This window comes from Strix uralensis, chromosome 15 (assembly GCF_047716275.1).
Source record: "Strix uralensis isolate ZFMK-TIS-50842 chromosome 15, bStrUra1, whole genome shotgun sequence".
Taxonomy (NCBI): Eukaryota; Metazoa; Chordata; class Aves; order Strigiformes; family Strigidae; genus Strix; species Strix uralensis.
The window spans coordinates 16,609,158-16,623,586 of record NC_133986.1 but is presented as its reverse complement, the minus strand read 5'-3'; the positions used below and the strand labels follow the sequence as shown (position 1 = coordinate 16,623,586).

Here is a 14,429-nt window from a genome sequence, read left to right as displayed (position 1 = left end):
CAGCACACTTCTGACGTTAGAACCAGTGTGTTGCACAAGGAATACAGGTTATTTAGGTTATGGTGACAGAAGGGATGAAAAATGAAGTCCTGAGAAAAGAGCAGTTCCTTCAGAAAGCATGAGTGATAAAGCTGAAATGGGTAATTCCACATTATTTCTTTAAAAGGAGATCAGCTCTCTCTCAGGAAATTGCACTGAAATAATACGTTCCTAATGTCACAGTTTGCTCCAGTTCATCTGACCATGGAGTACACTGGAGTCACTGTAACTCTGTAGTTCCCCTCTGTCAGTGGTAGACTTGGATAACTTTAATTATTCAGACATAGGGATAGTCAAGGAGTGGGTTATGGAAAATTGTTTTTTGGGTAGGTAAGTAAAACAACCACAGAAGTTTTTCTGAAGCTAAAGGCTGTATTAGTAATGACAGGTGTTTTCCCTCTCCTCTTAGGCACCTGAATTCTAGTAATATTTCTTCCATATTTTACAGCTATGTGATGAGTAGAGAATTTTGCTGTCAGTACACTGTGAAAAAGGCTGCACAATACATTTGTATGAAGATATGATATCCTTGGAGTATAGCTTAAGTAAAGCAGCATGCAAAGGGGATCAGAGAGGTGAGAAATTCTTATTTTGGCCATATTAAAGTCAATATAAACACTGTGTGTGCTGATGTTGTAAACATATATACAAAAACAATAAAAGGTTGGGGTAGATCTCTGAACAAACCCAAAATAACCCATCACCTGTGCTTATGTATTATGGCTGCATTCTTAAGACCATTGCTCTGTGGCACCAGACAGTACTGCAGACATTGAATGAAGTTATGAATTCCCTTCATATTCTAAATTTCTTTTAAAGCGTTGGAAAATGACATTCACCACTTCATCCTGTGGCAACTTTAACCATGCAGTCAGCCTATCCTTCAGGTAAGCACACAGCTCACAGAAGAGAGGGACTGAAGAGCTGAGTAATACTTTAAAAACAAAACTAAGAGCTTTCAAGATTTGTTTTCCATGTTTTGAGGTTTTCTTACAAACTTGTACCTTAAAGTATTTCACTATGTGTACTGAGATTTATTTAGCTCCTTATACCTGTAGGACAGTGTGTGGTATGGGACAGAAATCAGCTAAGTTTAAGTGGTTGAAACTGGCTTTTTCTGTTTTGCTTCTCTTTGAGACAAATTTTGCTTTGCTTTTTTTCTGTTTCACTTCTGTTACGTTACTGACTGGAATACTCAGAAACCTTTAGATAAAAGGTGCTGCAGCACAGCAGACTGTGGTTGACTGGTGCTTATTTAGTTATGTTCAACTAGTGGCTTTGCCACAGACCTTTCAAGTGATCTCAGTCAATTAAATTAAGCCATGTGTCAAATGAAAATACTGGAGATTACTTCTGTTTTCTCTTTGCTGTCTACTTAGCCTGTTGGGTATTTGATTGTAATATAGTGGTTGTCACATATACAACAATGACAAAATGAAGCCCTGATCCTGAATGGGGCCTGCAAACAACACTGCAACATAACAAAGTTAACAGTTTGACAGGTGATGTTAGAACTTGGTGTGCATATTCTAAGTGAGGGGACACCTGGTCCTCTATAATTTGAGATGTCCTCGGGTCAAGGAGTTTTAGTCAAATTGGGCAGGTGAGATCTGCTCCTTTCATCAGGCCCAGATCCTCCAGGCACTATAAAGCAATATCTTGAGAATTTACAGGCATCAGAAACTGCCTTGAAGATTTTTTGTATAGATGAAATATCTACTTTCTTAATGCTGCTGGTGAAGGCCTGCCTGCAGCAGTAGCTCTGCCATCCTCTACTCTTTCCTCCACTTTGCTGCTTTCCCAGCCACCCACTGATGGGATCAGGCAGAATGGAGAGCAGGAGGGGTTGCTGCAGAAAGGGGAGACATGGTAGAATCAAAGTCTGACATTCTTTATATCAAATTAAAATCAAGCACTGTTATTTAAAGATACCCTCCTGCCAGGTGTAGATTAGCCCAGGACTGAGCTGCTGAGAGTGTTGGGGACAATTAAAAAATTTAATTCAAACCTACCAGAATTTAAATCCAAACTGTCTTTGCTTTGCCTGCAAATGACCATAGCATCACTGGCAGCAGCTGTGCAGCCTGTGGGCAAAATTCTGCTGTTTGCATGTCCGTGCCAGGAAAGTGCTCCTTAGCCTGAGAGGAGGCACTGGGCCGTGGCTGGGCAGAGCTCCCCGCAGAGCCCCCTTGGCCCTGGGCGTATGGACCGAGAACAGCTGTGAACTGCTGGCTCGGTGCACGAGAGGGCTAGAGAGAGACACTCATATGTGGAACTTTTTCATACTCATCGCTGTTTTGTGAAGTGTTTAATCATTCCACCACACATAATATATGGAATTAATAACTTCATGTGATGTCCTATACACCTGAGCAGCTAAACAGGGTTTTTTTGGAATAATGTATTAGATATACATCATATGACCTTTTATCACCTAGACACTGTCACACTGAAGCTTTACAGTTAAAAATTACAAGAAATATCTTGGACAACTCAGGCATTATTTTAGAAACGTTAGGCACCCATTCTGTGTTCCTAGTACAATGTTAACTGGTTGGTTGTCTACAGTTAGGTGCTATTAACCAATCCAAATATTTTACAGTATGGGAAACATCCACTGCTTGCAAGTCTCTGTTTTCATATAACATGCAGGTTATAGTTTCAGGAACAAGTCAGTGCCTATGAATGCTTCATATTACATAAGTGAACCTCAACATCCAAGGCAGTGCAGATCTTGTTTTAACAGTTCGGTTCTGATCTTATTACTTTTCTCTTGCACACATATAGGTCTTTCCCTGTTAGGAAGCTAAGAGATGCAGGCAATATTTTTTGCTACTAGTGGTGCATAATAATTATCAGCAACAGAACTCCAGCAACAGTGTTACCGAGTCCATCTTGTTAGCTGAAGTGTAAGTGTGCTTTGTTACTTCTTAAAATATATATGCTTGTATACGTATATAAAAATAGTCTCTCTTAATTATTGCAGAAATAGATAAGTTGCTGTTACTATCAATACTTCATGGATATTGTGGTAACAGCTGATTTTAGAGCACTGATGGTGGCAAAACAGTTCCACATTGAACCAAAATTACACGTATTCTCAGGATACCAGTGTGGAATTGCACTGAACTCGTAGAGTTCTTAGTCCTCTAGTTCCCAGAGAGGACCATGGTAGGTAATGGAAGGAACTTTATAAAGAAGGGATTTCTGAGAAGAAAGTCACTGCAGCTGACTGCTAAAGTACTCAAGAGTCTGGCATCTCTTGCACATTACAATTGGGTCGTTGGCATGTTGCTCACAGTAGGAGACACGCAATATTGTTTGTGCCCTCTTTCCCTCTTGATATGTGATGCCACAAAGACATCTACTTATGAGGAAGTTTGCTGCTTGGACATGCATTGTGATAAGCATTTGCAACCTGAGGGGAATGGATGATAAAACCATACGCTTGTGCGCCAAAGATACAATAGGAAAGGACAGTCTATCAGTCACGTGAATTGTGATTGGCCTGTTGCAATGGAATAGCCTTTAACAAAAAAAATGAAAGCTATTTACCTTCTGAATGGATTTTACATAGTTGCACAAGAGGGAAAAGAAATAAGAAAAGAAGAGAGAAGAGAATAGAAAAGAAGAGAAAGGTTCCCACCAGCTCATCCCCTCCAAAATTAGCATTGGCATCGGTGGAGTCACACACAAAGGAAAGTCTAACTTTCTTTGTGCCTCTCACAATGACATCAACATGCATGGCTATGAGATGACGAGAGAATACCTCACTCACAATGAGTAACAAATTAGAATTTTCTTCAAAGTAAAAAAATGATAACACAAGACCATCATAGGTATATGCTAGCTCTTTCAAAGCATCTCTCTTTGACTAGATGTCAGTTAAAATCACTGGATGGCAATCTGTTCTACCTAATACAACACGGGGATATTCTGAATAGGCTGAAGAGTGTCTACTATGCAACTTGGCTGGAACATCTGCTAAAAATGAAGTTGGCTTTGTTTTCAACATGGTTATCTACTTTGAAATTACTCCATAGAATAAATAGTGATATTCCATGGGTAGAGGTAGATTATGGGGTTTAAATAATCAAATTGGAGCCCCGTAACTTTATGTGCTATATGAGGATTCTCATAAAACTGAGATATTCCCATAATTAACCACTAGCCATGGGATATTATAATATATTCCATGGTGACTAGTATTTTTTCCATTTCCCTCCCCCCTCCCAGCAGAATTAGTATGATTAATTTTGCTCTGGTTTCACCTATTGCTAACATGAATCAGTATAATTAAAAATAAGAATACCATATTATGAGGCAATCACTGTTTAGGCCAAACTGGCCAGTAATGACCAGTCAGACCTTTTCCAGTTGGCCTTTGCTGCTAGAAGGTTGAAAGAGCTGTAACTCACCAACCCATACTTGCAAAAGGAGTATATTTTAGAAAATGTGGTTCAAAACCCTTCATAGTTCTAAATGCTAAATTCTAGTGGAATATTATAGAATAGATTGATTTGCATGCCATGGAATAAACATCCTTACATCTAGTCTTGTCTCGGAGTGAGTCATTTTGCATTAGTGTCAAGAATTTGAGCTGTTGTTCTACTTTGCAGTTAATCATCAGAAAGAGACGGGATTGTCTCATGAATATGCATGATGGTATAGTTGTCCCTTCAACTTACTAGGCACCTAGTTTCTGTAATGAGATGTACAATATCTGCCATTTAAAACAGCTGAAAGGTCCCAAATGGGAACAAATGAGAAAGCATCTGGCTGTTTTGAATTCCAGCCCTGTTTTGTCAGAAAACTCTGTAATTGCTGAGTACTTGGCTCCTACTCTGCTCTATGAAGCATTCAGCTCTCAGGAGCCTCTGAAATGCATTACACAGTCCAGCAACATAGCTGTAGAACTCTCAAAATTCTTCCACTAGATGTAACAGCTCTTCAAAATATCTTGAGACTTGTATGCCCTTAACCAGGACCAAAGTTTGGGCTCCTAGAGCGTGCTCTCATCCTTAGTTTTGCTGATCAGCCTCCACTGTACCATTTGTCCCTGCAACCTAGACTTCACACATATTATTCACTGTGTGATGGTGGGACTAGAATGGATAAATGTGCTACCCATTGCTCTAAGAAAGCAGTCTGGCTGAATCTTAAATCACTACGCGGGATGGAGGTTAACGGTCAGATGGACATTCCTCTAAGAGGTTTCCTACCTGCTCTGTTAATTTCTAAAATTTCTTCTTGGGCCAGTGGGCAAGTGTCGCTCTGAGTACTGTGGTGTGGAGAGTTTACGACAGATTTACAATAATTGGGGGATCCCAGCTGGGGTGGCCTCGGGATATGCTTCTTTTTTTTCTTTGGTAGCTTCTGCTTAGCCATAGCTAAGGAGTAATACATTCCGAAATTGTTCACAATGACAGGGACAGGCATGGCAATGGTCAGCACACCAGCGAGAGCACAGAGGGCCCCCACCAGCATGCCTGACCAAGTCTGAGGATACATGTCTCCGTAGCCCAGGGTCGTCATGGTGACAACAGCCCACCAAAAGCCGATGGGGATATTTTTAAAGTGTGTGTGTTCACTGGCACTAGGGTCATTTGGTTTAGCACCTATTCTCTCGGCATAATAGATCATCGTGGCAAAGATTAAGACGCCCAATGCCAAAAATATGATGAGCAGCAAGAATTCATTTGTGCTGGCGCGGAGGGTGTGTCCCAAGACCCGCAACCCAACGAAGTGGCGGGTCAGCTTGAAAATTCGCAGGATTCGCACGAAACGGACTACGCGGAGGAAGCCCAGGACATCCTTAGCAGCTTTGGAAGACAGGCCACTGAGTCCAACCTCTAGATAGAAAGGCAGTATGGCCACAAAGTCAATGATGTTCAAAGAGTTTTTGATAAATTCCACCTTGTTTGGGCAGAAAGTGACTCTCATCAAGAACTCAAATGTAAACCAGACCACACAGACACCTTCGATGTAGGTGAGAAAGGCTTCAGTCTCTGCTTCCCTGTAGTGCCGCACCTGGGTGTCATTCCCGATGAATTCAGTTTCTGTCTTGTTCACAATGGGGTTAAATCTCTCATGGGTCTCGAGGCAGAAGGTGGTGATGGAGACCAGAATGAAGAAGAGGGAGGCAAATGCCACATACTGTGGAAAGAAAGATATGAGAGAAACGTTAAACAGTAGGTTAAGTACAGGGGCTTTGATTCTGAAACACCAGGGAGAGACAAGAGCTGTATTAAAACTAAAGATAATGCCAAGCCTTCTTCCTATGAGCTTAAGATGCCAAGTCTCACCTGCAAAGACAGCCTAACATTCAAACTTGGAGGGACAGCAGTATATAAGTACATGCTAACATCCATTCCTATACAGATAGCATTTTAGTGTGAGTGTAAATTTAAGCAAGCATTTAAATCTCAGAGCTTTCTGTGGCGTTTAAGATTAAGGACATATTGAAATTCTACCTTCCTGAATTTGGTCTTCTGTTACTTCCTGGTCTTAAAGATAGAGCACACCTTCTAGGACAATTGTCAAGCAAGAGTCTTTTTGCAGTATTGTGTCAGTGGTATAGTGGTTGCCTCCTGCTCCCAGCTTAGTGACAGTTGTGGGGTTTCAGATCTCAGTAAGGTGCTAGTAAATACTAGTGGCACTCTCAGGTGGCCTCTGCAGCAAGGAGCAGAGTCCTGCTTGGCATCATCAGACTTTCCTGCCAAATTCTAGGGACAGGTTGAGGAATAGCCACGTATCAAACCAAGCTCTCCTAAAGTAAACATCTTCTCTGTTCTCAGTTCTCCTCTCCAGACCTTTTGGGGTGGGGGACAGGGAGGGGGGGGGAAAGAGGTTTCAGGTAAACCTGTCAGCTGATCCAAAAGGAAACAGATCTATTGGATTTTATCAGAGAAGGTTTTCTTGAAGAGATTCTCATTACAATGTAAGACTTGTACCAGAACTAGGTGAATCTTTTTTAAGGCTGTTGGATTACAATTTGGTTAATCAAGTTACAGTGAAGGATGTAGCAGCCCCCAAAGTCAATGAGTGTTTAGCCTAGGAGTATTTGCGTCTTCTGCTTCAGTTCCTGCTTTTCATAGAACCACAGAACAGTTTGGGTTGGAAAGGGACCTGTAAAGGTTATCTAGTCCAACCCCCCTGCAATGAGCAGGGACATCTTCAACTAGATCAGGTTGCTTAGAGCCCTGTCCAACCTGGCCTTGAACATTCCAGTGTTTCACCACCCTCATCATAAAAACATTCTTCTTTAGATCTAGTATGAATCTACCCTCTTTTAGTTTAAAACCATTACCCCTTGCCCAATCGCAGCAGGCCCTACTAAAAAGTCTGTCCCCATCTTCCTTATAAGTCCCTTTAAGTATTGAAAGGCTGCAATAAGGTCTCCCCAGAGCCTTCTGTTCTCCAGGCTGAACAGCTCCAACTCACTCAGCTTTTCTCAGGCTTTCCTCAGCCTAAAGGATATCTCTTGGTGGTATTCCAGGATAATTGAGGGGTACAGTCAGGCCAAAATTCAGAACTCTCGTAACCACAGTTCCTCTGCTTAATCATCCTTTAATCAATTAAATATTCATATATCAGTTAAGTTTTCATATATCTAAGGAGTCTCTTTTTGTGTTGGAGTAGTACAATAATAGCAATACCTCTTTCTATTTCACTCCCTGCATCTTGTTGTCTTCCTGTTTATCTCATGTGTCACCTTGACAAGAGATATCACATAAGATATTATTTCACCATCTTCATGAGCACGAGCAACTGTGGTAATTAAAATATTATTCAAATATTCTTATAGTGTCCTGTTCACAATGTCCCTTTTACAGCAGTGTAGCCAATATAGGGGTGAAAAAGAACTAGTTTCTTCTAATCGTCTGTTGCCAGTAAATGCAATGCAATAATCTAAAAGATATTGCTGCCAAAGGAGTAGACCAGTTAAAAATAACTTATGCTTCAAGTTACCAAAACTCTCCCGCAATCAAGAAGTTCCTCCTGTATGCTTTCCTGGGTGGACCTAGTGCAGAATTACACTTGACCTTCCGTATTAGCAAACAAAGTCAAAAGCAAGGATTTGCCACAGTTTATGTGAATGATTCAATAGAATACAGAGAAACTGGCAGAGAATAAAATCACAGAATGATTTAGGTTGGAAGGGCCCTCTGGAGGTGGTTCAGTACAACTTCAAAGTTGGACCAGGTTGCTCGGGCTCTTGTCTGGTCCAGGTCTGAATATTCAAGGTTGGAGATCCCACAGCCTCTCTGGGCAGCCTGTGCCAGCGTTTGGCCAGTAAGAGCGAATAAGCCGGAAGCATACAGAAGCAAATTCTGCTTTTCAAATCCAACTTTGTTACCAAGGAGATCAGAACCTAGCCATTGTTACAGGTTAAAAAAACCTCAGTACCTTCCCCTAAATGCTTCAAGCTATCATAGCATTGTTATGTAATGATCTAATATACATGCTGATATGTGCTAAAATCAATGTCTAATGTAAATAGTTGTCTGGAAGATAAATGATCTGGAGGTTAGGGAAATTGAGAAGCAGGAATGCAGATATCTTTTTATCAGATTGTCTTGTTAAACAGGGAAATTCCTCCATGCACAGTTTCTCCATCTGTAAAATAGGTTAAAGAAAATACCAGCTGGTGTTTGTCATGTGCTTTGTGATCCTAGATAAATGTATACAGGTTCTATATGCTTTTACTTTAATGTTACTGACTTTAGTGTATCAAGTCTCCCTGCAAAATAAGTTGAAGAGTCTTTTAAGTGGTCAAAGTCAGTTTATGTATGATATTGTTAACACTCGGAGCTTAATTAAGTAGAGGTTAATACCCCAGTTGTCTGAGTATGAGTAAAAAGAGAAACCAAAAGCATCTTGCACCAAGAACTCAGGAAAATGTTGCTAGCAGCCTCGGCATGTCTGCTCTATTTCAGCCTGAAGCAGATTTTTACTGTAGAGTCACAGAGCCTTGAGAATTCAAGTTGTAGAAGGAAATGCTGATGCTTTGTTAAGTCAAGCTGCATCACAGATAAGAAGCAGAGAGGGGAATAAAATAATTTTGCATCTTAAGGGGTCTGTGAAGAAGGCCCCTTTCTTTATGCTGACTCAAAATGCAATTCTCCTCTTGGTATATATGAATATCTCTCCTGAGTGAGTTTTTCCTGCTTAGGACAAGCTTCGGGCTGACCTTGCACAGTAAGTATATTGAAAAGTGATGTTTTGCTGTATTAAAGAGAAGAAATGATTAATTCTGACAGGACATTCAAGTTCTCTGCAGAGGTACATGCCAGCAGTGTTATCAGTAGAGAACATCACACCCATGCTCTCTCTTGCTGTTAGCCCTTGTGTGTGCACACCTTGGCTTCAGAGGGGAACTGAGAACTTTTAGTCCCCAGTTCAGCAGAGCAGGAAGCACTGCTAAATGAATGTGAGGCGTTTGCTTCCTTCTGTCTGCATGTAACAACATCCAGAGCCCTTTCCCAGTGATGGGCATCTTCTTGAACGGTTTGCAGCTTTGGAAGTGTGGGTCTGCTTTCAAGATTTCATAAAACCGTGTCTGAGCAACAGTATTGACAGGAAAAATCTGAGTATTTCTTCTTCAATTTAATTTTTTTCTTCTCTGTTGAATTACTGTCTAATCCTAAAACCTATTTTATATTTAGGAAGTAAAAATGCTCCTTAGTCATTCCATGCTTCAATACTGAAAGACCCTTGTTGTTTTAGAAGAAAGTCTGCACAGACTGAAAGGAGAAGACAGTGGAGAGCAGCCTGTTAATAAAGGTCCCATTACTGTTTCCCAATCCCTTGGTCGATCCAAAGAAGTGCAGACAAGCCTGAGAATCAGGCCTGACAATTCATTTACTGACACCCATTTCTGAGATTTATCACCTGCAGCTGCTTGGGACACAGAAATTCAGCAGCTTGCTTCAAATGAATGCATAATACATCATTAGCATAGATTTATGTTTGTGATTCCAAATTTATACTGACCCACCCTTTTTTTCTTCTGAATATTTTTCTTTGTTAATTATCTGATGTAGATCTAGCAAGCTGTAAGCAAAATCCAATAACACCAAATTCAGCAAGTACGTTTTTCTAAGGACGTGCCAAAGGGATAGAAAAAAGAGTGTTCTCTGGCCCATCGTCAGAGGCCAACAGGGATCAGCCATCATGTCTAACATGATAGCTTGTCAAGTCCAGAGATGAGCAATGCTGGTAAAATCTAGTGAAGGCTATGGGACTCGTACATGTTCTAACATCTTTGAAAATAAGGCTATCTCTTTTTATTTCACTAATAATGGCCCGAACACTAATCAAACCAATGGATTGCTCTTGTATTATTTAGTGGTTCTTAATCTTCTTTATCCTTACATTTTACAACAGAATTTCTCTTCTTCCCAGGATCTGAATGGGCTGGGGGAAAGGAGTGAGGATTTTATGAAGTGATGTCATGTGCTGTTGAGTTACAGAATGGCAGCTAAAATTTTCTATAATTAAAGAAAATACCTAGGTAAAGTGTTTGAAGTTATCAAAACTCTTTTATCTGCTTTGACACATGTGAATGATTCCTGTTTCACTAGAGATGCTGCTGCCATTGCTTTTTCTCTGGCTCTAATACCAACAAAGAAAAATCTCAGGTTGTCCAAAACCACAGAAGCTGTAAGAGAAGGCAGAGAGGAGATTTTAAAAGGGGATATTTTGATTAAAATATAAGTTACATTAAAATGTCTTCATTCTGGAGAGAGAAGAAATTACACTACTGGATGATTTCTGTTAATAGTGGATATATTTTAATAAGGCTATTTTGAAAGAGTCTAAAAGATGTCATGCCCATAAGTGGAGAATTTCATCATATAATTTTTATTGCCTCTGATTAAATCTCTCCCTCTCTCTCTCTCTGTCCCTCTCTCTCTCAAAGGCCTGCTTCTCCCTGCTTCCTCACTGCCCTAGCCATTTTTGCCAGTGCAGTGTGAATATGAAGTTCCAATTCGTTCAGAATAGTAGTGTTTTACATCACCTTTGCATAGCTGTAAAAGGAGCAAGGAAACAGAATCAGACCTAGCCTCTCATGAATAATGAACCAGTATCTTTCCACTCAGCATGGAAAGAAAGCAAAAGTCCAACAGCCTTAAAACCACAAATAAACCTTCTAATAAATGAGGATTAGGAGGCTAGGCTCACTCAGAAAAAAGGTCTGAAGATTGGTCCAGACAGTATTAAATACACACGTGTGGCTGTTTACTTCTGGGTATCAGTTTTTAGAACAGCCCTTTACCTTGCATTTCTGAGATAGTTCTTGTCTTGGAGATAAGAAACCTTTTTTATGCTTTGTTTTAAACAAATAAGCCCAGTAACCCACTAGAATTCATTGATGCAGCACCTGGAACTGCCAGACTTCAATGCAGATGGGCAGTGGAGGCTGGTGATGGAAGCACTGGGACAGAAGTCAGATGACTGAGGCTCTTTTCCAACCTCCACCATTGACACATTCTAGTCTTCAAGCATGTGTGCCTGCATCTTTTGCACCATCTTTTGTCTACTTTTTTTTAAATTGAGATAGTAAACTCTTGGGGCTTGGGACTATCTGCCAATTTATGTCTGCCTAGTGTCCAGCCCAACATACATCTGGAGTGGGGACCTGGGAAGGGAGACCTTGGCTGAGTCTTTAATAAGAGTGACACCACTCTTGAACCATAGACAACAAGGAAGGTGGGTGGTGGCAGTGGAAGCAGCAGGGCTTTTGCAAGTCAAGTTTCAGTAACTTCAGAAATTCCTATTTTCTAGGAAATAGTGGTCTACACGACACACCATTCATAATTCATTCCAGATCACACATTCAGAGTGAGTTAGTAGAAGCTGCATGCCACAGACGGATGCTCTTCTCCTTTGATACTGCTCAGAAACATTTAACAATCCTGACTCAAGCAAGCTAGATGGGGGAAAAGAAACAGATCACACTCGGAGAAGATTTGCCAGCCTCTCCCTTTGCAACTGCTTACAGAAGTATTTAAAAAGTGATTCTTAATCCCTATCCTTTTGTCAGGGAAATTCAGGAAATTCTACCCTTCCCTGAACCTCTGGATGAAAGGCAGAGGAAGATGGTATTTTTTCTGAACTAGATCTATTGAAGCATCAGGAAATTTCCTATAAAAGTGGCACCCTCTCTTTCTACAGATCTATTCTGGTGAGTTTTGTTTTTAATGACAAAACTATTTAAATCATTACATCATAACCCTCCTGGTCCTGTTGAACCAACAAAGCTCAGGAACTAAGCAGTGGTTGTCTTAGTCTTTATGAGCAGGGCCTGTGAGCATCGTGAGATTTGCTGCTCCTCTTCTCATAGGTGAACCCAGGGCTTGCCAAGACCAAAATGGGAGATGAGAACACTCTCACCATCTTTGTCTCCGAAGGAGAAATGCTGGAGCTATTAGTGCTGTGGGGCTTCCTGAAAAGTATGTTATGACTCTAGTGAGATCCAGTACATTGGGGTTGGGGTTTTTCTTTGCTTTTTTGGGGGGAGGGGTGGGGAAGTGGGTGGGGTAAATAATAAATCCCAAGTCTAGTAATTTTTCAGTAAGCCTATAACTGGTAAATGTTGTATATCTTGCAGAGGAACAAGCTAGGCTCAGAAGAATTTCAGATCAGTGCTGGCAACCCATGAGTTGGTTTTCTACAAAGCATCAGTAATTCAAATATACTCAGAGCCCTGTGCTTTTTGCTAGACCTGCATAAAACCCCGTGATTTCCATTCACAAGGCATCTCTTCAAATACTTTACCATCTTTCTTTTACAGTAGTTCATCTGCTTGAAGTTTGTCTCTGAAAACTTACACCTGCATGAAGCTGCCAACATTTGTCTATCTGTGACTTGAATCACAAAGCTTTGCCTAGTTTTTATTTTAATCTGAAAACTACTTTAACCACTCTTCATTTAAAACTTAGTCCCTGTATCACCAAAGCAATTAACAAGATACAAATCTTTTTGCTGCAGCTCAGCCGAAGTATGGGTTAAATGAAAGCTGCCTTAAAATATTTAGCTTTAGAACCACTTTATTATCTGCCAAGACCTATTTTCCAGGCTTTCTTAGAGATATGGACCCTGATTCAAACAAATGACTCATTTTGAATGTGCAACTAATTCTGCTGAATTTTTGAAAGAAATATTGAATCTCTATGACTGATCAGATGACTAAATGTAGGCATATGATACTAGCAACCAGATAGTGCTGTGGAAGTGAGCAAAAGCTAAGACTGTCAAAAAGCAACCTCTGCAATATTTCATTAAGAATCCTAATGTAAGATGTTTCGAGATCCTTTGAGCAATGATTATGAAACTGAACTTATTTGAAAGGGGAAAAATCCATTTCTGCTTTTATAGGTGTGATATGAGCATATGAGGGCACAATCAGATGTTACCACCAAGCTGTTCTCTGTGAAGGGAGAGATGACCATCTTGGCAGGCTGTCTTCTTTCAGTGAGATAAGACAATCAATACAGAATCTACATCAGCAAACATACTGGTTCACTCACAAGATTATTCAAATTCATGTTTCTTAGCTGAGACAAATGGAAGAGGTAGGCTTGCAGATAGACAAAGCTTGCTCCAGAGTCAGACAAAAAGTCCACTAGCAGCTCGTGGATGAAATGGTTATGTAATGCCAAAAAAAATATATGACAGCTTGCAAAAAAATCTTGGAATGCTTAGTGGCACGCAGACATGAAACAGCGTGTTAAAAAAAATGTGCAGTCATCTGTGGAAAATATGCTTAAGTTATTCGGTGTTGACATTGCAATAAATAAATTAGAAGTAGATCTCTCAAATGTTAGTCCTAGCAGGCAGCCATGTGCTTTGACAAGGTGGTTACTGGGATAAGCAAGACTGCATCAGAACTGGAAGTGTGGTACGTACAGTATCTCTCTGTGACCACATGGGCAGCTGGCTGGTCACCAGGCAAAGGTTGAAATGGTTCTTTGTAGGTCACAGGCAAGTTTTATAGTTTCATCCAGGATAGATTAAATCTTGTGATTTAATAGGAATATTGTCAGAGGAGAGATATGAATTCATTTTGCAAGCTTCCTTGGTAGCTCCCTAGTCTGGCTTGTAGTGAGAATTATATGTCGATGGTATGGTGGGAGTAAGAAATGTTGCTCATATTGCTCAGCAACAGCTCAATGGGAAATTCTTATCTGAACATATATAGAATCCTGATCCAAAAGGGCCCCAAGACTTCTGCAGCTAGGTATATGGGACACTGCAGAAGGAGCTGTAAGTGTTGAAAGTAAGTCTTCCGTCTCTCCGAGGGACTGTGGAAATGTACATTTGGTAGGGACCTCCAAATGTCATTCCCCTGTCCCAAAGCACAGTCCTTGATCATTCCTGAAAGA

At 40.5% G+C, this 14,429-nt stretch overlaps 1 protein-coding gene across 5 annotated transcripts in view; it reads right to left on the bottom strand.

Annotated features, from left to right (window-relative positions):
* KCNC1 (potassium voltage-gated channel subfamily C member 1) overlaps positions 1–14,429 on the bottom strand; it is a 131,254-nt gene that overhangs the window by 33,354 nt on the left and 83,471 nt on the right. For all 5 annotated transcript variants that reach the window (XM_074884304.1, XM_074884307.1, XM_074884305.1 and 2 more), the window contains exon 2: positions 5,262–6,195. In XM_074884304.1, the coding sequence (XP_074740405.1) occupies positions 5,262–6,195 (934 nt within the window). The remainder of the gene's footprint in view (positions 1–5,261; positions 6,196–14,429) is intronic.